Raw genomic sequence first — 27,930 nt, forward strand, 5'->3', positions numbered from 1 at the left:
CTCCCGCCCGCTGTCCCCCTGGCCGAGCGACTCGAACAAGTCCTCATAAAACACTCTGAGTTACAGAGTTCAATGAAGCGAGGTCCTTCCCATAGTGAATTTGCAGATGGATTCAATTTATTTCTTCCAAAAGCTATTTACAGATTTACAGGGATTTGTTTTAGTTTACAGGAAGTTACAGTAGGTGATTTAAAAAATGGTTTTCTTTACAAAAGCTCCAGAAGCGCCTACGCTGGGGTGTTACAGAGAACCCGCTGCTGTAGCTTTTAGAACATTAAATGCCTGTCCACAAAAGACAACACTAAGCTCCACAAAGTGCAAGAACGATTCGAAGTCCTGTTTCAAAGCTTCCCTTCTCCCGTAAGCAACCACGTTCCAAGGCTGAAGGAACTACTGGCCGATGGGGCTGCACCCACAAGCGGCTCAAGGGACGAGGGCTCTAGTGCAGGACAATTTATCACAGGATGTGGTTCTATTTGCATACAGGGAGAATAAGGATCTAATTCCAGTCAAAGTTCCCATCAGTGTGAGGAGTGCTCGGGCCCAGCTGTGCTCCAAAAGTGCTCTGGAGAAAATAAAGTTTAGGAACAAACTGAAAGTTTGAGAAAGGCGATGACAAAATAAGGAAGAACGTTCCTGTCTGACACAGAAAGGTCCCCAGTATTCAATCCTCACCCTTCCTGGTGGCACTTGCTCTGCTTCAGAGCGACACCATGACCACGTACAAGCTGGAAAGCACAACTTACGTGAAAATAATACAAGGGCTTTAGTTCAAGGTTACAATGTCAGGCAAAAATTTTGTGACAGACGCCTCTCTTTTAATGGAAACAGATGTGTCAAGTTAATTGTTAATTTTAAAAAGTAATTGAGCGAAACGCACCTTCCTCCATCCTGAGCCTGGAGCTCTGGTTGTGACCTGTGTGCTAGAACCGCCCCGCGCAGCCGTGACCACAGAGACCAGAGCTGGGAGAGCAATATCCTCGATGGATCAAATCCTGATAATTGAGGGGAAGTAAACAAACAGGGTATTTGGCAATAACTCACCGGGCCACTGCATTAACTGCCTCATTCTTTAAATACAATTTAAAAGCAGCTACCACACGGTTTTGCTTCACAGCAGTGTTTCAGAGGCACAGCCTGTGGCAGAACGAGGCTGGACTCACCCCAGATGAGCCCGTAAGAGCAGGCAATGTGTGCATCGTCCTTTTAGAGATCATCATAACGACTAAGCTACTCGCCAAATACTCGCTAACGCGGAGTCTCCTCTAGAAACTGCCCTGCTTCCTCCAAGCGAGTCACTTGCTACGCTAACGTTGTCATCTCTATTTCTAACACGTGCGTTTCCAGTCTTTGGGTCCATTTTCTCTCTCTGTTTCAACGGGCAGTGACAAGGAACTCCTCCGCAGCACCTCAAACCTGCTTACCTGGAACAGTGCTGTACACTCTCTAGTTGGTGTGTTCTTTTTACAGGATTAGCTAAATACCAGGAAGTCATAAACACCTTGTAAATCCATCTTATGGCACGTTAGAAGAGCACCTCTGTATGAGAATCGCATGGCAGGAATCGCAGACCCGAACGGGCTTGGGTGAAGAAGGCAGAGGCAGCTCGTTGTCAGAACAGGCGTTGCAGAAGATCTCCCCACAGTTTCTACAATGATGCTAAAAGATGGGGAAAAGCCAGGGGGGAAGGAAAAACTCCTAAATTTTACCATGGAAATACACTTGGCAATCAGATATCAATAACCGATGCACGCCGAGCAGTCTGAGCATGGAATCAGTTTTAAAAAGATCATTCATCTAAATTCCAGTCTTATGCCGCAGTCCCAAGGAGACCACGGTCTCTCTAGATGGTGTGTCTAGGACCAAATATCTTTTTAATTATATATAAATATGCCTTGCAGATTTAATTCAATCTAATCAATCTAAATATGTAATATAAGCAATAATATTTGAGAAAGTGGACGATTCTGTCAGGCACTACTTGAGATTTAACAAAAAACAGTAAAATAAACACATTAATAAAGTAAGGAAATAAACATCACATTACACAAAAATTAAAATAAACTCATAATTTCTTAGTCTATTGTATAAAAGATATCATAGAAAGTCTTCTACATGTCCAGTTTTCACAGTGCCAGAAATGAGAAGCGCTGGAGATGATGGTGCCACAAAGCAGGTTGAATAATTTTAGGTACGTTCCTTTGTGGCACTTCACGGAAAGGCAGCGTTTATTTTGAAATCAGGGCCCAGCTGCATCGTACAGATCAAAGAACTAGAAAGACATCTCAAAAATAACAATGCATTCAGCTGAGCGTTGACATCTCTCTCCCCACCTCTAAGATAATTAATGGTTTTCTCATAATACATGTAAACAAGTTGGAAGAAATCTCATTAAAGCTTTACCTTTCTTTTGGAAAGAGAAAATTCCTTTTCACATAACTTGCAGTGCGTAGCCTCTTTGTCCTTCAACCAAACCTGGCCCTGAAGAAAAAAATATAGCTGTACGTATCTGACGAAGTTAAACTTCGGGTTCCAGAGGACAAGAGAAATCAATAGTGGTAGATTTACTGCCTGAGTTGCTGAATGCCCTGAGATCAGGGTAACTTCACAAAGACACTCTGAAGCTGTACAGATCTCCTCCAAAACCACTGCAAAACACGGCAAGACAGAGCAGGAATAGGCACAAAGACAACACGCTTGAGGCAGCACGTTCTGGTGACCAGTCGGTCGCTGGCTGAGCCAGGAAAAGCCGAAAGGTATTCAAGTCTCAGAGCTGAAGCCTATTTCCCTGCTTGTCACACAGGAATAGTCCCTAAGATGCAAGGAAGCAAAATAACAGGACAGTGTTGAGAACTGCTAATTCCCTTCTAACCCAATTAATAAATCCAGGAATCTGTTCAACAAATATTATTTCACACACCTTTACTTGGACTGAAAGAATACACAAGGTGACAAACCACGTCAACAAACGTGCGCAGACACTACCTCTGCTCTCAAGTGCTCCCTGCAGAACTCTTAAGAAAGTTCCAAACCTCTTGACATCACAGATCATATTTTATCAGCCTTGGTGCCACAGTTTAATTCCTAGGAAGATCCGATTTTTATTGATCACTGAGAAACAGTAGCTCAGTTGGCTGCATATTCTGTCCCAGACACAGTTTGTGAGGTACAGAAGGGTGTTTCAGGGAGCTGTAGCACACGATGAGGTCTCCCCTCAGCCTCCTTCTCTCTAGGTTAAACAGCCCCAGTTCCTTCAGCCTCTCCCCATATGACTTGTGCTCCAGGCCCTCCAAACTTCTCATAGTTACAAAGTATTTCAAAGGGAACAATCAAAAAAACCCAAAAGGTTTCTCTTTCCTCCAAATGCTACCAACCTGCAATGCTTTGTTCGCTTCTTTTATATCTTCTATTTTCAGCTTCGATCTGAAAAAAATGATAAGTCAGACTTCTAGATTGCCAGTTACGCTCTAACAACTTTAAAAGTTGTAGGTATTTCAAAAATTATAGGCCAATTACTCTGAATGTTCAGTTCGTGTTTTACATCACAGCAGCATCCAGGAGCTGCAATCAATACCACACCCTGCTGCGCTCAGCACTGCACAGAGATGAGCTCTTTCCAAAGAGCTCAGAATCCCTTGAAAAGCTGCAATTTTGCTTGGGGTTACACACACAAGAGGAATTTGTGGCGGTATCGCTGTGTGCAAACACCTAACGCCAGCCCACAGCGTTGGTACAAAACCAGAATTTAAGCTTCTGGACTTGTACAAGCCCACAGGAGGTCATCGGGGAGAAACCAGCCAGCCCGCAGCCACCCAGCGCCAACCCGCTGGGAATGGGCTGAGTCACAGCGTGTGTGCTAAGGGAACCCATGCTAGACACAGCAAAACTGCTGGGAAGACAGAGATCATTAAAAGAAACTTTAACAGGTACCAAAGAGCTGCGCTCAGAGCTTAACACTCACTATAGTCTGAAGGCGTTTTGATACAGCAGCGCCTTCCACCCGCTGTGGACCTGGCAACAGCGGCCTGCGATCGCCATACGGAGAACCTTCATCTCCTCAAAGAAGGGAATCCATAAGCATCCCCTCAAAAAGATAAGCACTGTCCTGCTGGAGCCACAGCCGTTATCTTCTATTCCAGTTTTTTGGTAATGCCACAACGTGCCAGCTGGCCACCAGTTTTCAACACAAAACAGCTCCTAATGCCCCCAGGCCCTTTGAAACCAGGACCTTCTGTTCAGAGCACTAGAATTTCCTGCAAGTTCACAGCAAGCCCACCAGCCAAACATAAAACCAACAGATCTGATCTAACTAGATGTATTTCTTCTTGATAACTAGCAAGGCAACCCTGCCCTATATAGTCTGATTTGCATGACCACCAGTCTATTTCTTAACTCAAGTTTATATAACAAAGTTAATAGTCATCATGGATAATGAAATTACTCGCTCAGTTTTGATGCCAGTTCCTGGAGAGCAGCTTCCTGGTCTTGAGATATCCTTTTCAGTTTTTTGTTCTTTTCCTGAAGTTTTAGGAACACCTTAAAACAAAACAAACAAACAAAACCAAAAAACAAACCCTAATTATTTTCAATACTGTAAGTGCTCACTGCCAAGACACTTGCTACTACCCAAAGCAGATCTTGCTGCAGAAGTCAAGCGGATTTATCATCCATCATAGTCTCTGTGAAGATTCCCAAACACAGTCAATAGCCCATGACTAAACTCTCTTACACCCCAAGAGAATAAAAACGATTGACTGCAGAGCTCAACAACCCTACAGAGCCATGAACACCACACCAGAGAGAAGGGGAAGCACTTCCTGGCCTACGATGGGAAGACGGAGTCTTCAATACAAGTGAGAAAGGAAAATGAGAATTTAGTTCTTCCTTAGTGTAAGCACTGAGTTCTGACCTGAGGATTAAACAAGGAGTAAAAAACAAAGGGGGATTTCTTAATCTACCTGTGAGAATACATTATTCTGATCTTTCTTAAGTACTTGCAGAAATTCTTACAAATACCATGTCTAAGTTCATAATTAACTTTACACTCGGTCTCTAAATTACTAGTCAAGATTACTGCAGAATTTACTTTTTTAAGGTTAACTATTTCTTGGGTGTCTATTCTCAGCTGAGATGCCGTTTCCTTTTCCTTTTGAAGATCATCCTCTAAGGTTTGCCGCCACTCTTTTTCTATCTTCAAATCTGTTTCCAGCTGAAGCCTAGAATATACAAAGCAAAAAAACAAACCCAATCACTGCACACAACCGTATCATTTTACAAAACAAAAATTAGTTCATTTCTGGGTGCAATATGCTCTTATCGCAATAAACAAATGATCAACTTACATGTTTTCTAGAACAGAAATTATGTATCAATAAAATAATATTTTAGACAACAGCATAAGAACTAAAACAAAACACTGCCACTTAGAAAATGCCTTTAAAATAAGTGCATATATAAAGAACCAAGAATATGGCATCATTTTGAAGAGGTGACCTTTGTAATAAACGAGCAAGAGAACATTAACCACCAAATTCTAAAGCATTTTTAAAACACACATAAGGGAAAGCCCTGTAACTTTACAGAGCTTGTTTCCAAAACAAACCCAACCAACCAACCCCACCACACATCTAGTGATGCAGACAATGACTGCACAGACCCCTGGTGCTCATAAAAGTTATTTAATATGATTCCCTTAGATAAGAATCCTCTATTTTCGCCTAAAGCTTACGGTGTTTTGAACAGAACGGAAAATAAAGGAGGAAGGGCTTTAAGTTACTATTTTTATTGAGCTTCCTACACAGCTGAGGTTCAACATAAAGAGGGATCTAAATTCTATTAGTGTAACTGAAGTCCAGCTAAAGGAATCAGGGCTATTTTGATGGATTATCCATCCTAGCTGGAATTTCACTGTCAGTTTAGCAGAAGAGCTGCTGTTTAGAATGTTATGGAGAAACTGAAGGACGGATGCACAACGCTCAGGCTTCTAGATCTAAATTGTGCCACCACAATAAGAGAGGAAAAAACCTGGGAGCAGTCATGGAAGGCTTTTTGATGGAAAACTTGTATCCACGTTAATTCTCCTGTTTTAAAACCAAACCCATTTTTAAAGGAAAGACTTACATTTTAGAACACTACTTCAGCATCTGGCTGGGAAAGACCAGAAGTGAACATAACCTTGAGGTTTCAGAACTGCCGAATTCTAGGGCTGGGGTGTGAGCTGCTCTTTTGGCAAAATCTGCAAAGATGACTGCAGTGAAGTGCACATTTGTCATGACGCTTAAACAGCTTTATTAACATTCAGAGTTTTAAGAGAGGCAGGGTGGGCTAGTAACTGGATGGGAAATCACTCATTTTTAAGCTCCAATACTTGCCGTGCCACAGATTTGCACTGCCTTAAATAATTCACTTGTTATCTTTCAGGGAAAACACCGGCCCTTAGAGGGAGTTTTTAACGTTACATGTTGATTTACATCAATATGGAAGGACTTAATAGGAGAAAGGGTGGAGGGTTGGCTTTTATGTTGCTTTTTAATATTTACGATTACAGTGTATTTTTATTTCCTACGCAGTGGTACGTTAAACCACTTCTACCTTATTCACAAACCTGATCAATTAAATTATTCTTATGCCATTTCTATTTAAGTTTATACTGCTACGCACTTGTGCGGGTTACTGCTATTATACTACGTGTTTCCCTAAACTTATGATAATTCCCTTGTGAATTAAGCTGGCACTTTCAGACAAAAAATAACGCCGTTCTTCTCCCTCCTTTGAAGCTGCACACCATTTAGAGGTGCCTGACTTTCTTGGAATGGCATATTTTATTCCACCTTGCCAGCACCCAGCGTGAAGGTCTTTAGTATTTACATTCTGTTCAAAACCACTTATCAACAACCAGCTTGCTCTTAGACACAGGACATATTGCATTGCAGAATGTTTACTGCTGCGTATTTTTCCAAACAGGAAAGATATACTTACAGCTGTTTCTCCTTCTGGGAGAATTCTTTTTGCAGGCTTTCAGATTTATTCACATATTCTTGTTTAAGTTTCTCATCCTCAGCCTCAGCCTCCATTTGAGCCTTCTCTGCTTGCTGCAATCTGGTGTAATTCAAATCAACTTTGGGTAAAACTGAAGCTAGAACTAGGGTGCAGAGGGTGAAGAAGACAAATAAAAGAAAAATGGGGAAATAGAAACATTTCTAAATAAAAACAAAGTTTTGGGAAAACTCACAAACTCAAATGAGAAATCCATAAAATGCCTAGAGAACTGGCTCGAGTGTTCATACAATAAGAGAGTAATCACTGTAAGTAATCACTGTTTTATTTTATGCTCATAAGTAACAGATGCCAAAGCATGATGATACATATTTTAGAATTGAAGCATAGACCTTGATGTGTTTTTTTCCTTTAGCACATGTTCACGTGGGTTTTTTGAAAGCTTTTTGCCTTTTTTCTTTGAAATAAATCCTGTAGAAGTACTTGGCTTGTACTAACTCCCCCCTAAGACAGGGCAGAGCACGTGTTGTGCAAAAGCAGCTCAAAACAACGCAGGCATAAGGCTGAACACAGCACTGCAATCAAGCAGCAACCCGACATAACGAGCCTAATACAAGATACACCCTGACAGGTCCCACTACATTTACAGAGCTACCTCAATTACATCATATTATTGAACCCGTTTAAATAATCTGTATTAAAAATAATGCATTCTGACACTAGTTAAAATAGCTCCATGCTACAGACGAAATAAATAAAACCAATGAATCAAGAAGTGATTGGGCGGTTTAATCTAATCTTTCCTTTCTGAATTCCACGGTTTGTTTCTGCTCCAGCTTCACTCCCCTTGGAATCCATTAGGTCACTGGTTTCTCTGCTTTGTCACCTCTTCAGTCCAAAAAAAACCATGAATGTAACGTTGCAAAAGACAAAGTACTAAAATGGAACTTGTGCTATATCAGGGCTACACCTGCCTTGATGAAAATGCAGGAGAGCAAAAGAGGCTGTGAAACACCACTGCACGTCCCCGTCTGTTGCACTGTTTAACAGAACCGTTTCCAGGGCCTCTTGGGTAAGTGGTGGGAGAAACCTGTGATGCTCTCTCTCTCTGTGCTTAATTCCTCACTCCTCAGCAGCTGGCTGAACGCAGAGCAACTCACAACTCCGAACACCAACTAAAAAGAAATTAAGTCAGCAGTATGTCTACATTTGTGCTTCTGCTGATGAAGTTGCACCCTAGGAGTTCTCAAAAGCTGCCAGTGAATGAGTGAAAAAAAGACTGGAATCAAACTACCTTACGAAGCGTGTGCTATACTAGATGTTTCAAGAACGTTCCCAATCACATTTGCAACGGTAGCACAGAGAGGGCTAAAAGACATATAGAAAGGAAAATACCAGAAAAAAGCCGGTTCAATTCATTGGGCGGAAGCAGCTGAATGAAGCTACACAAGACAGAAACACCAAAAGCAAGCTAAAGCTCTCCCTAAATCACAAGTAAACTGCAGTGTGGTTTCCACAACCAAGACAGAAAGGGCCTAAGTTGGCTAACACTCCTATTTCTGCTATAGTCAACCTGTTTGCCTAGTCAGTGTTTCTGGTCTGGGTTTAATTTGAGGATGGGAGATGCTTATTGCTCTTTTTTAGCAGCCAGCCCATGTTAAAGGCTCTTTCTGGAAGAAAGGAATAAGGTGATACATGTTCACAGAGCAGAAACCGTTGCCGTATTACTGCATCCTACCCCATTTGTTTTGCAAACACATCCCCTTCTGCTGAAAGACCCTAAGATTCTTTTCCCAGTCAGCTTCCTCTCCACACTCCAGAGCAAACATTGGGAAGAGCATCAAGGACAGGCAGCAGCTACAGCTCTCCTCTTTCTGCAGCAACGCAAAGCAGAAATCCAAGTTGTAAAGACTGCAAAGACTGCATAACGATGGGTAAAGGGAGGGAAACAGGGCTGGGCAAGACCACAGCTTGTGATTACAAAGCCCCAGACAGGTAAGATCCTTGGCTGACAAACAAGTTGGACAAGTTCAAGATCTGGGCCTTGAACACAAATCCTCTTAACTACTACAACTTCCTGAGCAGCTATCACAGAGCAGCTGCTCCAGGCAGGAGTCACAGCTACAGCATTTGCCGGCGCTGCTGCCCTCCCTGTCTGGAGTCCCATTCAAGTCCAGGCTCCAAACGCATTCTAACTCTGTGGAAGTATTTTACCCCATGTCACATCAGCAGAACAGAATTGTGCTTTAGCTTTTTATCCCCAAACCCTATAACCGTTGCACTGTACGCACTGAACCACCCTCTTTTTTTTAAATAAATTGTCCTGACAGAGCACTAGGCTCCCTTTCCCCCACGCTCCTCACACGCTGTTTAAGGAAACAATGCCGGTTACAACCACAACACCCAACCAAGAGCACACTTTTGGGATAAATACAGCCTAAAACTGAAATAAATCAGCAGGGCAGAAGGGAAATACTAGTCAGATGGGCTGCTTTTAAATCTGTTTGTACCATAAAGAACCAGAAAAATCACTACATTAGAAACAAATGTCAAAAAATCTACAGTCCCAGTGAAGATATCTAACCTTTAAAATAAACTTTGTTTGACAATGAAGAAGGGATTAAATAGCATTAGAAAACTAGCTTACATCTGCTTAATAATAGTGCAATAATTTACTTTTTTTCTTTTTCCTTTTTTGTGTTTAAGAGGGGTAAAGTGAGATCGGAGATGACGTTCTTTAAGAAAAACAAAACAGAACCCAGCTACGATCAGTTACAGTGTAAGATTTCTAATACCACTTTACATTTAAAATTGTAATTCTAAAATTCTTAAGGTGTACTTTATCAGTGACTATTTAAACACAAGAGATCTAGAGGAGCTGTCAGAATGATATATCCTTGACAAGTTTATACTGGTGCTGAGCTTCATTGCTGGCGCATTTGACGAATGACATTGCAATAGTCCTAGTTTGAGTTAAGAGATCTTTGTCGCTTCATGAATGCCGTGGACAAAAATCAAAGACAGATGAAGGCAGCAAGATAGTAAAAAACAGAAATTGGGATAAAGGATAAAAAGAAAAAGAAAAAAGAGGAAAAAAGGATGTCAATAAAAGAATATTCATGTCACTATTTTTTTAAATACATAACCGTGTTTTTCATAATCATTTAAATGAAAAAAAAAAAGACATGTCAAACACCGATAGGACAGGGCTTACAGATGTGTTATATTTTACAATTAAAAAAGATCAATGTTGCTTATAGGCCACTGCATTAAAACATATGAGCCATGTTTTAATATTATGTAATACATGCAGTCTAACCATGATGTAAATTCATGTGCTGGGACTTTAGTCTTTCACTTTTCAACCTTTCAGCGTAAAAACACATTCATCATTGAAAGTAAAGGTACTTCCAAAGTAACGGACAACAATTTTAAGAGCTTCAGCAAATACAGCAGTGAGCCACGAAGGCATTAAGTGTTTATATTAAGCTCACACTTAATTACAAGCAAAATTAATGCTTTGGTTTTTATTGCATTTCATTTGGTTGGGGCGAAAAAAAAGGAGGCAAAAAGGAATCAGAATTTTGAAAGAGCTGAAAAAACAACTTCTGGTATCAGCACAAAGACCCAGGACTGGAAGAACGATAGTGGAGGAAGAAAAATGAAAGATTAAGTTTGTATTGAAAATAAGTGTATTTGTTAAAAAGAAAAAGAACAGTAAAGCACAAGTTACTGTTTCACAAAGGTTCTTTTTAAATTTGCTAGTTGAAAGTTATATTTCAGTAGCAACTGTGTAGGAATGCGGTGAAACATAAAGGGATGGAGAAATGAATGAAGAACAACAAAGATGGGTCTGTACCTTTGTTCTAGTTGTTTCATAGTCGCATTAATTTGATTGGTCTTATCCTCTAATCGACCAATTATTTCATTCTTTTCTTTCATAGCATCTTCAGAAACCTGTGTTACAAAAAATGTTAACACTGAAGCAGGAATACAATACTGTTACTTCATGGGGGGTTCGATATCTGGAGGGAAAACGTTAAAATTGCTCTAGGTTTTAATTTTTAAACATTCCCATCTAAAAAATATCATTGAAAGTACTTAAAATCTTATGCCTAGCAGATCTGCAGTCTTGTACTTTGCATACGTGGATGCTGTTTAATAAGCACACGGTCTTCCTTTTGGCTTCCTTTCTTAGTCAATCATTTTGCAAGTCAACTGGAATTCGCCATAGCCCATCAGAACCTCACCAATGAAAAACTAAGATGCTTAGTCCTGGAAAACCCTAAGGTTCTCCAACTCTTACCAAAATACCACAAAATTGCCTAAAAATCTTCTAAGAATTTTACTAGCGTTTCACCATTCTGATTGCTTGCAGAGCTGTTGCCACCACAGCCTGAAGATTTATATAAAAGGTAGAGCATCATCCTTGCTAGACAGATTAACACTATCAACTGGTGCCTGAACAGCAGGGATTCAACATGACTAAACTGTTTTCCTCTGCCTGGGAACTGGATCTGAATGTCATCCAGTGGAATCGATTTACCCACAGTCCCCAAAAGCACATCTAAATAAAACCTTACAGATCCTAACATAATGAATCTTGTTATCTTTCTTTCTGGCTCTATTTCTATTTCTCTTCCTCTGGTCCAGTTTCCTCACAGTTGCAAGTGGAAAAGTAGCATCTTTCGTCCATCATCTCAATTATTCTCTGCAGCATCCTAACTTTTTCCCTTCATTCCGCCACAGATTTGACTGGTTTCTTGTGCTGGTGTTGATGATCAATTAATTAATTAATGTCAATGATTCAATAATTACATTTATGCTCTACATAAATAATTCACTGCTGAACTTCCCTGGTGCTTGGTCATTTGTTAACTGCATGTTTGGTCTCTGAGATCCATATTCTCTCAAAGAAGCTCTCCACAGTTACAGATTTTGTTAACCTGACAACAGATTTGTATTGGATCTGGCTGAGATAGAGTTAATTTTCCCCACGGTACCCCCCACAATGCTTTGTATTGGTAGCTGGAAAGCTGTTGATAACAGCTGTTATCAGCTACTGCCGAGCAGCCTCCCACAGCATCAAGGCTGTCCCTCCAACATTCCCTCCCACCAGTATAATGGGGGCGGGAACGACCTTGGAAGGGGACACAGCCAGGACAGCTGACCTGAACTGACCAAAGGGATGTTCCATGCAATAAGAGAAAGGAGGAGGAGGGATTTGTTATTACATTTATCTTCTGGAGCAACTGCTATGTGTACTGAAGCTCTGCTTCCCAGGAACTTGCTGGACATCGCCTGCTGATGGGAAGTAGAGAATACATCTTTTGTTTTCCTTTGCTTCCCCACGTGGCCTTTGCTTTTGCTTTATTAAACTGCCTTTATCTTGAACCACAAGGGGGTGTTTTTCATCTTATTTTCTCCCCGCATGCTCCTAAGAAGTGGAGTGACAGGGCAGCTTGGTAAGCATCCAGCATCCAGGCAGAGCCAACCTACCACAAGACGGAAAAAACCCCAACCCTGTAATTAGCTTCTTCCATTTAACACAATCTTGTTTTCCAAGTGCCTTTCCTTACTTTGAAAGCTCAAATCTCCCCCCTAACTCCTCACTACATGCCTGCATTCTCTTGGGTTTTTATACAACACTGGACAAGAAGTGTCATTATCACTAGATACACTATTATTCTCTCTTCCACACAGCACGTTACCAGGCCATGATCTTTATCCTCATACTCTTTTCTTCTATAAACCCATCAACACTCTGTGAGTGCCTTAAGAACTGCTTTGTGTGAAATCACGCTTGCATCAGTAATTTTCCAAAATGACAAGCTGACCTGAGCAGCAGAAAGAAACCAGAAATTAAGGAAATGGCATTAATTAACTAAACAAAATGGTAATGCATCTCTCTCTCTCACTCTAATCAAAATCATTCCATCAGTTTAACAGCAGATAGTTCCTCTACCTGCAGCTTTTGGTACATTTCCATGTTAATGGCTTTAACTTCATCGAGCTGTTGTCGGAGGCCTATGAGGGCATCCTGCTTCTCATGGATGTCCTTCTCCAGCAACTTCATGGCAAGTTCTATCTCGTGTTTCATACTAACTTGAACCACAAGCTCATTCTCCATATCCTATAAAACACAAATATAAGACAACACAGTATATTTAAATAATTATGCAACATTTTATCTCTGTTTTGAAACAGGCAAAAGCTCGCTCTAATGAAGCTGCAGCACCACCTATTTCACCACTTCAGAAATTCTGCACCTTTTTAACTCTGCAAATTATCCACTACATAAACGTTACATTTCCATGTACTTAGTGACTGACGCTTCTTTTTTTCTTAACTTTGTGAATAGACAATTCACATTGCAAGAAATACCCTGCCGGTGTTGCATAAAGAGTTGCCTAAGTATTAATCACAAAATTAGAACTGAAGGATTCTATTTTCACAAGTAAGGTTCAGCACACAGAGTACATAGTATTGCTAACAACTTACCTTCAAATTTCTCAAAAAAATCTATTTAAGTGACTCTGCTTTAGCCACAATGTTACAAAAATAATGATGTATTGATTGCTCTGTTCAGAAACCCTTTTTATTACAGATGGTTAGAGAAATGGCAATTAAAATTGATTAAAGCAGCATCTAAGCTCAGCAAAAGCAAAACTAGAAATATTTACATACTGACTCGTCTCACGCATAACCTCTTCTAGAAGTGCCATGTAATTCTAGAAAAGAATATTACTTGTCGAAGTTGTGATTCCTCTCGAAGCTGCCTCCGTGCTTCATTGTACATCTCATCCAAACCCTGCCTGGAGTGCTTGTATGTCTGAAGCTCTGCTTCAACATCCACTTTCGTTGCCTATAAAGATACAGAGAATCCATCTTCCTTGGTCACAAGTTTAGCATAAAATTAAGACTTAAAACTCCTTACGTATACATTCTCCAAGGCCAATACAAACAGAGAAAGAGCTGTTTCTGCTACGTGGTCATCAGTTTTACAACGAGAATTTAACAAATCTAGCAAAATAAGCAGCTGTACTACAGTACCACCCTCCTTCAGTAAGTCACTCTAATACACGAGTGTTTCAGCACTGAAACACCTGCATAACCTGCCAATTACCCTTTTTAACACACGCAGGAAGTCACACAAGTTGCTACAAATCACAGCTTAAAAAATGTTCAGCATTGATATACATGATTGCCCCAAATGACATTTCATATAATGAGACATGTTGGAACAGACAGTTTGCCAACTAAAACATACACTACTTTGTCAAGATTTTCAGACAATATTGCATTAAATGCCCTTAGATATAGCTTACAGTCTAAAGAAAAAAAGAAGGGAAGAAAAATAGAAAGAATACAAGGAAAAATGCTACAAGATTTGCATACGGTTATAAAACAACCTAGTGTTCCTATAATTTTTATATATTTATGCTATTACAGAGCTTCCTAGAGCCAATAGGGCCTTGCCCTAATTAAAGTTGTTTTAGCTTCAGCCCAGTTACTTCAGGTTGCAATGTAAGAATATTCAAATTCCAATGAACCACACAACACTGCTATGTTAAATACAGTGAAAAAAAACTTACCTCTAGATGATGCTGTGTTTTCATTAAAATAAGGGTGTTTTCACTTCTTAATTGATGGTTTTCTTCCTGAAGTTTAATTATATTGTTTTTAGCTATTGCTAACTGAAAAGAAAAGGAAAAAAGGGAAAAGCAGTGTGAGTGAAAATAAAAACATTCTGAGGAATCCAAGACCAAGACGCGCTCTGCTGTGTACTCACAGTAAACTAAACAGAGGTTTAATTTTTTTATAGAAAACATAAAGCTCATTGTTTTAGTAATCAATCACTTTCACTACAGAACAGCATGTATATTCAACATACTTCATTATTTCATGTCTGGTAAAGAACATGCTTTCTTTTCATTGTTTCATTATGACTTAAAGACCTCAATTCCCTCTCCTCATCCTAATTTTCGTCTTTGTATTCGGATTCAAATATATCCAGTTTTGTTCTTTTTTAGGCATCTTAATATACCATATGGAGCAACTTACACAAGAAAACCTTTCCCAGATGAAAACATATTTACAACAGACAAAACATTATAGCCACGCCCTACAGTATATGCCTTAATGTCAGAATTATAAGACAGTCCATCAAAATAGGCGGACAGCTGGGCTGGAGGCTTGTAAAGGAACCAGAGTACTCTGAGAACTAACACTTAAAAAGAGTTTTCCCTCTATCTGAATATGTTAATTCCCAGAGTGAGCTAGCTATGCCTTCAACAGCTGAATTTAGCATTTCAATTTGCCACTTTATCACTTATTTCTCAAGCAACTCAGATTAAAAAAAAAATATGCTTTCTCTTATAAAGCTAAATATATTTGAATCCAGTCAAGCATCAATGATAATAAAAAAATATAGGATGTGAATACAAAACCAGAGCTAGACAAGGCTAAAACCTGTATATAAGCACATGGTAAATAAGCAAGAAACAGTCTTCTGGCTAAAGCTGTGAGCAGTAACAAAAACTGTTTGCTGAACTACTTTCTGCCTCCTTGTAGCAACTGGTGTCACCCATTATGGACCAGTCATCTGCACAGAATCAGACTGACAGTGAGCATGAGGAAAGACTTCTCTTCTGGTTTTGTTCAAAGTGGGAAATTGCCATATTCTATAGAATTCATGTCCTGATGCTGTATGGTACCTAGGCAAACTGACTGCAAATCCCTGCAGCTGCTGCACCTTTCCTTCAAGCCAAAATAAACGTATCTGAACATATTATGCAGACCTTATGCAGATTAAAGCAATTAGAGTGCATTTATAAAAAGAGCATTTGAGAGTAAATATTATTATACGTTACTAAAAAGAAATACCTCTTCGATCAGTTTAGTGTTCGATTTCTCTAGTGAATCAACTCTTGCATGTAGACTGCTAACTGTGCTACTGAAAAACAAAAGGAAAAAAAACTATTCAAAATTACATCAAAACTCATTCAACCAAGCTAAAAGCTTCAACACGCGATACAACGATAAATGTTTATGTGCTAAAAGGTCTGCACCCATTATCTGAGGTTCTCCTAAACGTAAGAAAATTAGTTTCCTTTGTTGAATGTTTACATACTTCTTCCAAACTCTCTGTCACTTAAACTCCTGGCTGGGTGTAACTTAACATTTCTCCCTTTTTTTTACCCTCACAACTACACTGTATCCAAATATTTAATGAGTTCCCTTAAAAGAGTTTGCAATGTTCTTGGGGTTTCCCAAAAAAACCATTTTCCAGGTTCTCTTCCTCCAAATTCCACTTCTTTTATAAAATTATTCACTTCACTGTATTTTTTGAGATTTAACTTCTTGATGCTTCTTGACTTCATTCCTAAGCCTCAGCAGAATTTTATTCCTTTTTATTACTCCATGATGTTTTATCTTATCAAACTACATGTAGGCTTTCTTCATTCCCTGATTGCCCTTTTCTGCTGCAAGCACGTTTTTTTAGGCTGCACTTTACAAACAAACGAAAAAAAAAAACCCTGTTCTGTAACACTGTTTGCTTTTCCACTTGTTTCTACTGTGGTGTCTTCAGAAGTCACCCGTTCATGAAGAACGGTTGGGGAGAAGAGATTACTGTATTCTAGGATGTCTGGGAACAAACAGCTGACCTGAAATAAGAAAGGATAGTTGTTGAGCCACTGGTTTGCAAGTAACTTCATGCATTACTGCAGGAATATACTCCGAGGCTCACATGAATGATAGCTATCATCAAACAAACACCACTATTCTCAACTGTGAGAATTCACCACTATTCTCCTTTGTCAGCTCCTTGCGCTGTTTAACTTTGTCCTCAGAGAATTACAAGCACTGTTCCTCCATTTGGACTGTAACACACTCAGTGCTGGACTAGGTTTGTTCCATCCAGCAAAGGGGGAAAAGCTGCTTTCCTGAAAACTGCTTTCACAGGAACCACAACCTACAACGTGTGAGTAGTTTACAGCACACAATGAACATTTTTGGGTTTGGTCCTATGCTTTAAAGCTACAAACCAAATTATTACGAAAGGCCTAGAAACAAAACCATGCAGATTCACCCAGAACACTCAGTAGTACATTTTGAAACCTGTTAAACAGAATGCAGTTAAAATCATGGTCAAGCTTTTCATTCCTGTGAAGTTCTGAATTGCAAGGACCTTGATCAGTTTTGTCCTGCTGTTTTTCTGTTCTTCGAAGAATGAAGGTTCTGACTATCAAAAACAAAAGCATGATAACTGAGACTTCTGAGTCTCTCTGGAAATCCTTACCAGCCTCACTACATCCTCAGTCTAAACATGAAGAACTTGCACCCCTTTCTCAGAAGTTCTCTCTCACAAAGCTGTGGTACAAAAAGAATTAGAGGTGTTTTACCTGTAAGCCTGGACTGACACACAGACTTCAAAGTAATACTTACTTCAGTTGCCTGTTTAGCTCTTCAACATAATTCTTCTGGTCCAAAATTGCAGCAATCTGCACATTTCTAAAGCACGAACATAAATAAAACTGACTTTAATAAAATGATGTGGTGAACTACATACTGAAAATACATATCATATACTAAAGTCTACACTGATCGTGCTTTTTAAAAGAAAGGAAGGAGATTAATCTCACAATCTTAAAGTCAGTAATTTAGATGTTGTGACTTAAGTGACAGACAAACAAACCCAATGCTTTAACTGCAAACAACTTCTCTATGTGAAACATAAGGACATACACAGTCTCAAAAGGATGGTTATTTACTCTGCCATAATTCTGTTTCTTTGAAACACTGACTAAAGCCCAAGCTGAGGGCCTACAGGTCAGCAGGTTCTTTTTCACTGTTTACTGCCACTTTATAACCCTCTAACGCTGTCCATCAGGTAAAGGAAGCAGGTGATGTTGCTGAGGCTTGCTCCAGAGTGCAAATATTCCTCCAGCTAACCAGTGACACAGAACAACGTTAGGTACAATTTTTCTCCACACTGAGATATCAGAAAACTTCACTTTTAGGGAACCTGATTTATTTCTACAAAGAACTGGGCACCACTCAAGAAATCATTTGTTAACATGCAAAATCTGAGTTATTTTGCTAAGTACGTACCTTTCCTTACTCCCAATTTCATCATCACTCTTAAGATACATAGAGAAATCAATCACTCCAACCTAGGGAAAAACAAATGTGAATAGTTTCATATCATAAAATGTCTAGTATCTACATAATTACTGAAACCTCAGTTACATCAGGTTTTTTAAGATCGGTCATTTCAGCCAGAAGCTCAAAAAAAAGAACCATAACATTTTAAACAAGATATTTTCTTCTAAAGGTAGTGTCTCATGCTTGTTAAGAATTATGTCACCTCTGAACAAAATTACCAATGTGCCAGGTATCAAAACCAAGGAAAGGATGACTCCTTACCTCTGACTGAGCTTAGCCAGGGAAACTTTCATTTGGGGAATTCTCAAATACCACTTAACCCTAGCACTGATTAAGCAGACCTCTGACAAGCTGTCTGCCGTGATTCACATGATTTTCTGTCACAGCACATCTCCCAAACTCATGTTTCCCCCACATTTAGCTTTTCAATATTCCTTGCCAAATACTGTGGATTCTCCACACCTGCTGAGTCCCCGGTGTGCCAACTCAACTGCAATATTTTTAAAACCTTCTAAATATGAACATTATTATTTTATCTTCTATTCAATTGTAATTCAATCTTCTATGCTACAAATGACATTACCACAAATTCTGCTTCCAACTCTATTTATGACCCTCTAGCAGAAGTACTTAGTGATATTTGCATTACCAAAACCCTTCCTTTTTGGTCTCCAGCAGCCTTTCCACAAAAGTATTCCAATTCCTCTCGTCTACTGCTTCCTCCTTGAGCTCCTTCCAGCTCTTCAATACAAGTAATTTGCTTCGTCTAACATCTCCTGATCTCCTCTCAATCTCCTATGATGTCTTCCACTTGTTCTTTTCATTTCTTTTCTAAAAAGTGTCTTCTCCAAAGCCTTTTGAAGAACAAACATTGCTTATTACAGCAAAATACTACCTCTATAAAAAAGTAAAATGCTATTTCTCTAAAAGTTACCTTATTTTAATTCTCCCTGTGTGCATACACGCATTTCACCATTGAACACTATTCTTCTAACCTACCAAACCATGCTCCTGGATGCAACTTCAATCACCCTTTAGAAGTTTCTTTCTGCTCAATACAATTTGCTTCTTCTTGGCTTCTCTTCTTATTTACACTACACTTCAAAAACAGAATCACTCTAAAATCTCCCCTGGACAGCCGCTACAGCTGTCTCAAGTCAAGTTTTATGTCCCCTCATACAGCAAAGCCACCAAGTGACCTAGGTAACAAATTATTAGCTATCAATAGATTTAGTGATTTATAACACACACATAGAATTCTCAATACTAAGAAAAGCATGTTAATAAGTTTTCTGTAACTACAGGCCTTTCAATATTGTGTTCTTTGGCGCGCAAGATCAGTGCCTAAAACATGAGATAGTAACTGGAATGAATAGAAGACAAGCTAATGCTATGATTCACATTCTTTGCCATAGAAATTGCTTTTCCATCAAATATATACTGAAATACAGTAAACAATCACCTAAACTATAACTTTTTTTACACAAAGCAGCTGAACAAAAATAGGATTGAACACAGCACATATTTATTTATAAATGCTTGTGCATATGCTTTTAAAGAGAATGTCAGGACTTTCTCGTAAAAGATTAAAGTCAAAACACTTTGTGAAGGAGGAAAGCCTAAGTCTAAGTTCTAAGTCTTGTTTTGCAAATTGAAAGCAGTCACTCTCCCATAAGGTTTCTTACTACAGTATGAGAAGCATATTTTTGTTTCAGGTCTTAGAAACAATCCTATTACGTTCCAGAACAAGAATAAACAAACCAAATAGGATAAACCACTCATGGAACTATACTTCTCCCACAAAGGAAAAGGACAAATTATGCAATTAAGACAGGAAGAACTCTGCATTGCTACTATCACATCCATTTGATGATGAAGCATAAAACTTTGCCCTTGCACTCTGACACTTATCACCATCTAACGGTCTGACCCAACTGATACTGAGGTTAGTGCAACAGCCCCCACTGCTGCAGGAGCTGGATCATGCCCTCAACAGTCTCTAGTAAGATTTCTAACAAGTCACAACTCCATTGCAACCAAATTCTCTGTACATAAAAATCTTATGGGTTGCACATACATTACTTTACCTGTATTGACTTACTTGTGAATCTAGGTCTTCTCCCTTCACGCACAGGTTAGCATCTATGACATTTAACCCAACTAACAGCCCAACAATAACTGCTCCTTCTTCCTCCATCATTAGTGCATGATACTCATAAAATTCACTGTTAAAGAAGAAAAGTGCATTTATTGATATATTGAGTATATCTTCATGCATCATTAATAACACTTGATATCTAAATCTGAATTCTTTCTCTTACTTTAACCTTACTCCAATGTCCTCAAAGATGAATCAGGTCTGCCTATACTTTAACCTCATAAATATTTAAAAATGGAAAGCGCACAGTTTGTCTCCGAGGCTATTACAAACAAAGATATTACCTTTGGCTCCAGAAATCTGAGCCACAAGCTGCTGGAAGGCTGAGAAATCTGGAAGGCAAGACTTATTTTGCCTTTTAAAAAGGAAAAAAAAGTCTCTTTGCTTGCTCTGAGCTACTTTGGAATTGGATCCTGCAACAGATGGGTGTCTAGCCATGTTGAGTCAGACAGTTCTTATGTTGTTAAGGAACACAAGAGAATCCAAAAGAAGAATGGTAAAAAAATTACCTTGTGTGAAAAAAGATCTGGACTTCAATGAATCATAGAATCATAAAATGGTTTGGGTTGGAAAGGACCTTAAATGTCATCCAGTTCCAACTCCCTGCCATGAATGCATGCTTGAAATTAAAGAGGCCAAGAGAAAGATTAAATGTGTAAGAGAAAAGAAACAGAAAGGGATGAAATGCTAAACAGGTTTCTCAAAGAAAAACACTAAACAACAGAATACAACATTTACTTCCTCCTCTTTGCATTTTTTAGATCAAGTTTTAAACTCTATGAAACAAACTTTTTTGCATACAAGAAAACTCCTAAAAATACGTGCAGGTTATAGAACTGAAATTAAGATTACAAAGGTTTTTTTCCCTTTGTGCTTCAATTACCCCATCAGAAAGGGAATGCCTGGTTTAGGACTGAGAAAGAAAAGTTCAAGGTAGTTGTCCTCCATGCAAAAGTAGCCGAGTAGGAGACCATGCACATGGCAGGGCTGAATTCACCTCCTCTCAGGAGGTTTCTAGTCCATATTCTGCACAGCAAACGAATGCACCAGGAGCCCCTCCCCATCACCCTCATCTATGAAAGAACAGTCAGGCACACAGCAGAAGGGGAGCAAACCTCTCTTTGCTCATCAGCTAGCCCTCACCCTTGATAAGGCAATGGTGTTTGGTCCCTCTACCCTAAGGGCTGGAAAAGATCAGCTCATAGACTGGAAGCCACACCTTGCTACACCAAGGAGACATTAAAAAGCAGCAAATAGAAACTAATAATGTAACAAACCTCTAAAAATAATTATAAACAAAATCTACCTAATTGCTTACCTGAGAAGATCTCGCTGAATGATCAAACAACGAAGATAATCAGCCATTTTCTTCTGCATCAGTGCCAACCGCAACCAGGCCCGGGCACGACCCAGGGGTGTCCTGAAAAAAAGGGCATGAAGACAGTCTCAAATCAACAATATTTCAATTAATTAATTGTCTAGGCTTTAATTCCTGGCTTTGGGATAGTATCAGAAAAAAAATTCATGAACTCAGCTGGGCGTGAGAGCAATGAAAGGAAAGGAGAGGAACAGAGAAAGCACAAGAGCCTGACACTAGATTTAACTGTGTGGCTTAGAGAGTGAAAACACACAACTTCCTACACGTTGTTGTATTTCAATGTGCTTTGTTCTCACACAGTACATGGCATGGAAAGAAGTTTTAAAAGCAGTACTGTTTTCCTCTAAGTACCTTCTTCTTAACCTGACAGTGCCTGTAAAGATCACGTTGAGTAGTCCTGCTCTCAGCTGACTAAAACATCCTCAACAATTCAGACTCCTTTCTGCAGCTTGCTTAAAAAGTCTTCAGAGGAACTGGGAGGAAAGTAACCAAGCACCCATTACAACTCAACACACAAGCTTATCTTCCTAATCCTGTTCTCTGGACCTACACAACACGTACTGAATCTGAGCTTTAACTCATACATCTTTACAAATCTGGCAGTATCTTAGAAAGACAGTTCCAAAAAGACAAAAATGTATGTAGCTGACAAACATTAATATCTAACAAATTAAACCCAGATCTTCAGATCCTCCTCTTCTTGTGCTGGCACACTTAGAATTGGTAAGCAGAAAAATGCAAAACGCAAACCCACGTGCTGTATCAGGATAGGAAGAGTGCAATCCATCAGAAAAAGGTATTATTTCATCTGGCCTGATGGAAGAGTACATAATAATTTATACACCTAAGTGCTTTAGATAAGGTCTAAATATAAATTATAATCCTTATGCCGGTGTATACCAATCACAATGTGACTAAATCCTTTTGGAATTTAATATGCAGCCAATTATAGAGCTACATACAAACGCAGAGTGCAGAGGAATGGGAGGAGATTTGAGTTCACAGCATAAATTGGCATTTGTGAAGGATGCAACACACAAGAATCTTAAAAGCTGCCTAATACTTTCCCCTTCAGTGTGTTACCTTTTGTTTTCATACAGCTAGGCTGCAGACAGTTTGATACACACCCTGTTCCTTCGTGTGCCCTTTTTGTCCATCATGCAGAAAACTTGCCTCCCAGGGACATCAGAAAAGAACATAAAAATTCTACTTTTTCAGTTGTTTTGTGCAGAACAAGCAAACGGAGCAAGATTCACCTGTGTTCTCCCTCAATACCATGCACTAACTGTCCAAAGGTTTGATTAATGCCAAATGAAATCATGAGACATCTACAGATTCTCAATCAGGTTCTTTCTTCCCTTGTTGTATTTTACCAATTCTACTTACTTAAGGCCAGGCAAGTCTCTGACGCTTGCTGCTATTTCCTCAGCTTCTGGATATAATTTCTCAACAAGCTCCAGAGGACCCCAGATGGTTTTATTGTAACTTAGAAAGGATTTTCTTACTAGGAAAAGAAAAATTAAGAACTGAATTAATTTAAATTGCTGGACTATCTTCCTTCAAAACAGCTGGTGTGACAAAAGGGTTAACTGCTCTAGCCTAGACCTCCAGATAAGAGATAACTGCAATGCTGTTTTCCAAATTACTTTGCTGTGAACATAAAATTGCCATGCAAGAAAAAAAGAGCATTAAAAGGATGTCTAGCTAAAAATACAAACTACATGTGTACATGCAGTTGTGGTGATCCCTGAGCCACTCACAACAAATCGTGTACAAAAAGTTGGTAAACGTGGAAATATATGTTGTGAAGTATGAATAATGGCACTACTAATTATAAAGCGTGACAACTGACATATTTTCTTCACTTCTTAAAGCAACAAAACACACTTAGATTTTATCTCATTCAAGAAAGACAGGAAGAAAGATGGCATGTTTGGGATGAGAAATATGCAGGTAGAGCGATTACCACACCTTTAAGGCCATGCTTGAGGCAGTGTTCCATGACAACAAAGAACTGCTGCAAAGGCGGGTAGTCGGAATCCAGAGTGCGGCCAAAGCTCAACGCCGATTCAATGAGTCCTTTGATACTCAATTTAGCCATGTTCAGTAAATTTGCTCTTTCCACGGCTGTAGGGTCCTTTACAGCTAAGACAATAAAGAAAAACAAAAGTTGTGGTTCAAGAGACGTAAAGTAATAAAATGATTCTGCGTTCAAAGAAAAACTTATCTTCAGCTAGACTAACTCAAGGGAATAATTTAGTAAGCGCTATAAAACACTATGTTATAGAAGAGCATCCACCCCAACAAATACCCTCACAGATCTTTGTTTAATAGGTGAATGAAAAGTGAGGCCGGAAACATCAGCTCTCCACCTCGGAAGCAGTCAGCAACTGCAAATCAACACCGGCATCGATGCTGTGCTCAAAAGCTCTGCTGCACAGCAGCCATCAGTGCCCTGACCATGATACCAAAGCAGCATTTCTGTTAGTGTAAGAATCTATTTAATGTATGATAATCTACCTACAGAAACAGACATCAAGCTTCTTATCTATAATTACTTTCCACTGTAGTCTTAATTTCACAGTGACATAAACACATGCTTTACTTCTTGGGCTGTACAGTCTCAGCCAGTAAGCCCAGAGCGGTTTCAGGAAAATATTACACACTCCGTACTGAAACTGCAGTTTCTCATACAGCTAAAAAGTATTTTCTGTAACAGGCAAGTTTAAGAAGTAAAGGTTTTGCTTTAAGTTAAAAAAAATTGTCTGGTAAGCTTTACAAAATGTACACTACAAAAACACATTCAGGGATTAAATCTAGTCAGTAAATATCACAATGCTTTTTTAAATTGTCTTGATCTGACAGAAAGGATGAGGTTCCTCTTCTTAGAGCTCCTGCTACTGAAAATCAGGGTTATCAGGAGATTCTTGGTTTATTTTCATTTGTAATATAGCAGTTGAAACATTCAGGCCACCTCTATCTTGCTAAACTGAAACAGAGACAAAACAAGCCTCTGTTTACTGAGCAGGATCAAAGTAACTTGGAAAGAAGCAAAAATAGTTGATGATTTACTGCTTTCTACAATTAAATCCAACATATGAAGTAAAAACCCAACAAATTAAGAACACAGATAGCTTTTTTTTTTTTAAGACAGAGACACAGATGACACAATATTCATATAGATTTCTGTCTGAGAAAAAAACATGAGCCCCTCCTCTTTCTGCAAATTTGAGTATTGGTGCATGACCTTAGCTCTCCGCACAGCAGAAAGCATAAAGAACTGTACACATTAAAATCAACACCAAAAAATTACCACATCATTATAACAGATGGACATTTTCTTGGTTCTCTGAACAGCAGTGAAATTACTTGTCTCATTTCCTGCATATCCCAGCTTTAAGGTTTTTGGTATTAGAGGTTAGAAATTTTCTTTCTGATTTTCTGTATTCCTAACTGCCTGCCAAGTATCAAATCGCCCTGCTACCACACAATACAGCCTATATCAGTTTTCTAGCAAAAAAACCTGGTGATGTACCCAAGATAACCTTAAAAACTAATACTATAATCTCTCGGTTTATCGGTACTTCAACAAAAAACAGTAAAACACATTAAAAGACAGCAATTGGCAACAGTGCTTTGGTAAACATGTACCCAGCCAGCAGTCACAGCTCCCTGTGCCTCTTGACCTCCTCAACGGCCAGCGACTGGACTGACCCTACCAAGAGGAGCAGCAGCATCCCAGTCTGGAACAAACACTTGCAACAGCAAAGCTCATGTCAAACATCCTGCTTTTTTATCGGCTTTGCTACTGATTGTGCTAAATATGAATGTTATTGCAGAAAACTGCCCTGTTAGACCTCAGGAAGACAGCTCTTCCTCACTATCTATACAAGTGTACTCCCTCCCAAAGGCATCTTACAAATTCTTTCTCAGGTGACCTGATTTTGACTTTTGGAGCCGATTCTCCCCATAGATTTCCACATCGACTCTCAGCCTCGTCTTTCTGAGGCAGAAATACATTTTAGGTCTGTTTTAAAGCGCAGTCTACCTGCATGCAGTTATTTTTCTACACTTGCTTCTTAAGAAAAGATCAAGATTTAGTTCGATTGTAGAGTCCTCAGCACAGAAAGGACAGGACAGGGATCTGTTAAAGCAAGCCTAGAAGAGGCCATGGAAATGATTGGAATGCTGGAGCACCTCCCATTTAAGGACAGGCTGAGAGAGTTGGGGTTGTTTAGCATGGGGAAGAGAAAGCTCTGGGGAGACCTTCAAACAGCCTTCCAGCACTTAAGGAGTCCTACGGAAAAGCTGAAGATGGTCTCTTTATGAGAGAGTGCAGGAATAGGATGAGAGGAAACAGTTTTAAGCTGAAAGAGGAGAGATTTAGGTTAGGAAGAAACGTTTTCCTGTGAGGAGGGAGGTTGCCCAGAGAAGTGGTGGCTACCCCATCCCTGCAGGTGTTCAAGACCAGGTTGGGTGGGGCTTTGAGCAGCCTGGTCCAGTGGGAGGCTGGAACTAGACGGGCTTTAAGGTCCCTTCCAACCCAAACTACTCTATAATTTGGAGTCGCACAGGGCATGTTTTCTATTGCGGTACATGCCAGTCAGGCCTACATGGGGCAGACCGTGCGTGATCGGTGCAAGGTGGGCTCTGAAGGGCTCAAAGCAGCAGCCCCAGACAGCACCAATATCGCCAGCCCCCTCCCCCGAGCTCGATTATCCGGGTTTGGCCAAGAGCCACCATTCGTCTCCCTGGAAAGAGCAGCCAGACCTGCACTGTGCGTATCCATCAGCACCCCAGGCGCGCAGCCACCACGGCCACCAGCCAGGCCATGGGCCCACAGAGAACCCCAGGAGAGCGAGAGGGAGATGGAGGAAGAGGGAGAGAGAGCTGAGGCAGGGAAGGGGAGAGGGGAGAAGGGGGGAAGAGAGGGGAGAAGGGGGGAAGAGAGGGGAGAAGGGGGGAAGAGAGGGGAGAAGGGGGGAAGAGAGGGGAGAAGGGGAGGGAGAGGGGAGAAGGAGGGAGAGGGGAGGAGGGAGAGCAGAGGCAGGAAAGGGGAGAGGGGAGGAGGAGGAGGCAGGGAGGGTGAGTGGGAGTGAGGGTGAGCAGCACGCAGGGAGATGGAGAGAGTGGGAGAAGGAGGCAGGGAGGGTGAGCAGGAGAGAGGGAGGGCGAGCAAGAGGGAGGCAGCCAGGGAGGGCGAGCAGCAGGCAGGGAGGGCGAGCAGCAGGCAGGGAGGGCGAGCAGCAGGCAGGGAGGGCAGGAGCGGGCGCGGCGCTGGGTCGGGCAGCAGGCAGACCCCCGGCCCCGCTCACCCATGTCTCGCAGCGCCGCCCGGCCCGGCCCGCGGCTCCGCCCGCGCCGCCCCGGCCCAGAGCGCCCCCGGCGGCGGGAGGACCGGGACCGGCCCCGCCTCCCATCGGCCTCGGGGCGGCGGCGGCTGCGCGACGGGACGGGGCCAAAGGGCTGTCGGGCCCTGGAGCCGCTGCCCGGGGAGGCGGTGCAGTCACCACGCAGGGAGGATGCGGCGCTCGGGGATCTGGTTCAGGGGGGAGGGGGACGGCTGGACTCGATGACCTCAAAGGTCTTTTCCAACCGAACGATTCCACGACTGTATGAAGAGAGCAGCTTAAATTTGAGGCTTCTCCACTTCTTTCTTGTGACCAAGGGGACGAAGCTTTAACATTTGTTCCACGTGATTCTCTAAGTGCTGGAGAACGTCACGACAAATACTGTCATTCTAGAAAAACCTTTTGAGTTCAGCACCTTAGGAGCAGGTAACTAAAAAGACAGATCACACCTTTTTAAAAATATAGGGTATTTTTAGTAACCCTGAAGTTTTCTTGTCAGGCTGCACCAGTTTTGGTTCCTGCTACACAAAAAGAGATGTGGACAGGCTGGGGAGGGTGCAGAGAAGGAGCCCTGAGGTGATCAGAGGACTGGGAAGCCTTCCCGACAAAGTAAGGCTGGGAGAACTGGCTGTGTTCAGAGAAAAGAAAGCTGAGGGGACACCTTATTACCATGCATATTCAAAAAAGGGGGGAAAGAGTGAGGTTAAACAACGTTCCTCTTACAAAACTTACTTAAAGAGGCGAGTACATGTTAGAATAGAGAACTTGTTTCATCTAGTCAGACTAACTCTCCTGATGGTGAAACACATTTTTTAGTTTTCAAGGTGAGAAGGAAGCAAGGGGCCCGGATATAATGCTACATTAAATTCAAACTCTGA

At 40.6% G+C, this 27,930-nt stretch overlaps 1 protein-coding gene across 4 annotated transcripts; it reads right to left on the bottom strand.

The window, feature by feature from the left end:
- Window positions 1-108: 108 nt before the first annotated feature.
- RUFY2 (RUN and FYVE domain containing 2) lies at window positions 109-27,051 on the bottom strand. 4 transcript variants are annotated; one of them, XM_069864343.1, is made up of 19 exons: window positions 27,017-27,051; window positions 23,673-23,846; window positions 23,088-23,205; window positions 21,642-21,743; window positions 20,267-20,390; window positions 18,112-18,173; window positions 17,446-17,511; window positions 15,883-15,952; window positions 14,592-14,693; window positions 13,745-13,861; window positions 12,962-13,129; window positions 10,856-10,953; window positions 6,979-7,098; window positions 5,087-5,216; window positions 4,442-4,536; window positions 3,375-3,423; window positions 2,404-2,481; window positions 917-1,659; window positions 109-880 (listed from the first exon to the last, which is right to left on the bottom strand). In XM_069864343.1, the coding sequence occupies exons 1-18, from the start codon at window positions 27,018-27,020 to the stop codon at window positions 1,516-1,518; spliced, it is 1,821 nt and encodes a 606-aa protein (XP_069720444.1). In that variant the 5' UTR covers window positions 27,021-27,051; the 3' UTR covers window positions 109-880; window positions 917-1,515. The 4 variants fall into 4 exon arrangements, with proteins under 4 accessions (XP_069720444.1, XP_069720442.1, XP_069720443.1 ...); XM_069864341.1 differs by lacking the exon at window positions 27,017-27,051 and adding an exon at window positions 24,222-24,824; XM_069864342.1 differs by lacking the exons at window positions 109-880; window positions 27,017-27,051 and adding an exon at window positions 24,222-24,824 and having other exon boundaries at window positions 898-1,659.
- Window positions 27,052-27,930: the final 879 nt, after the last annotated feature.

The sequence above is a fragment of the Phaenicophaeus curvirostris genome, chromosome 9, assembly GCF_032191515.1.
Source record: "Phaenicophaeus curvirostris isolate KB17595 chromosome 9, BPBGC_Pcur_1.0, whole genome shotgun sequence".
Classification (NCBI taxonomy): Eukaryota; Metazoa; Chordata; class Aves; order Cuculiformes; family Cuculidae; genus Phaenicophaeus; species Phaenicophaeus curvirostris.

Excerpts from the sequence above, each read along its gene's own strand:
- RUFY2 (XM_069864341.1), bottom strand. Across the intron at positions 13,130-13,744 it reads AGGAATCACAACTTCGACAA|GATATGGAGAATGAGCTTGT; the intron begins GTAATATTCTTT and ends TGTGTTTTATAG. Across the intron at positions 10,954-12,961 it reads AAATGTACCAAAAGCTGCAG|GTTTCTGAAGATGCTATGAA; the intron begins GTAGAGGAACTA and ends TTTGTAACACAG.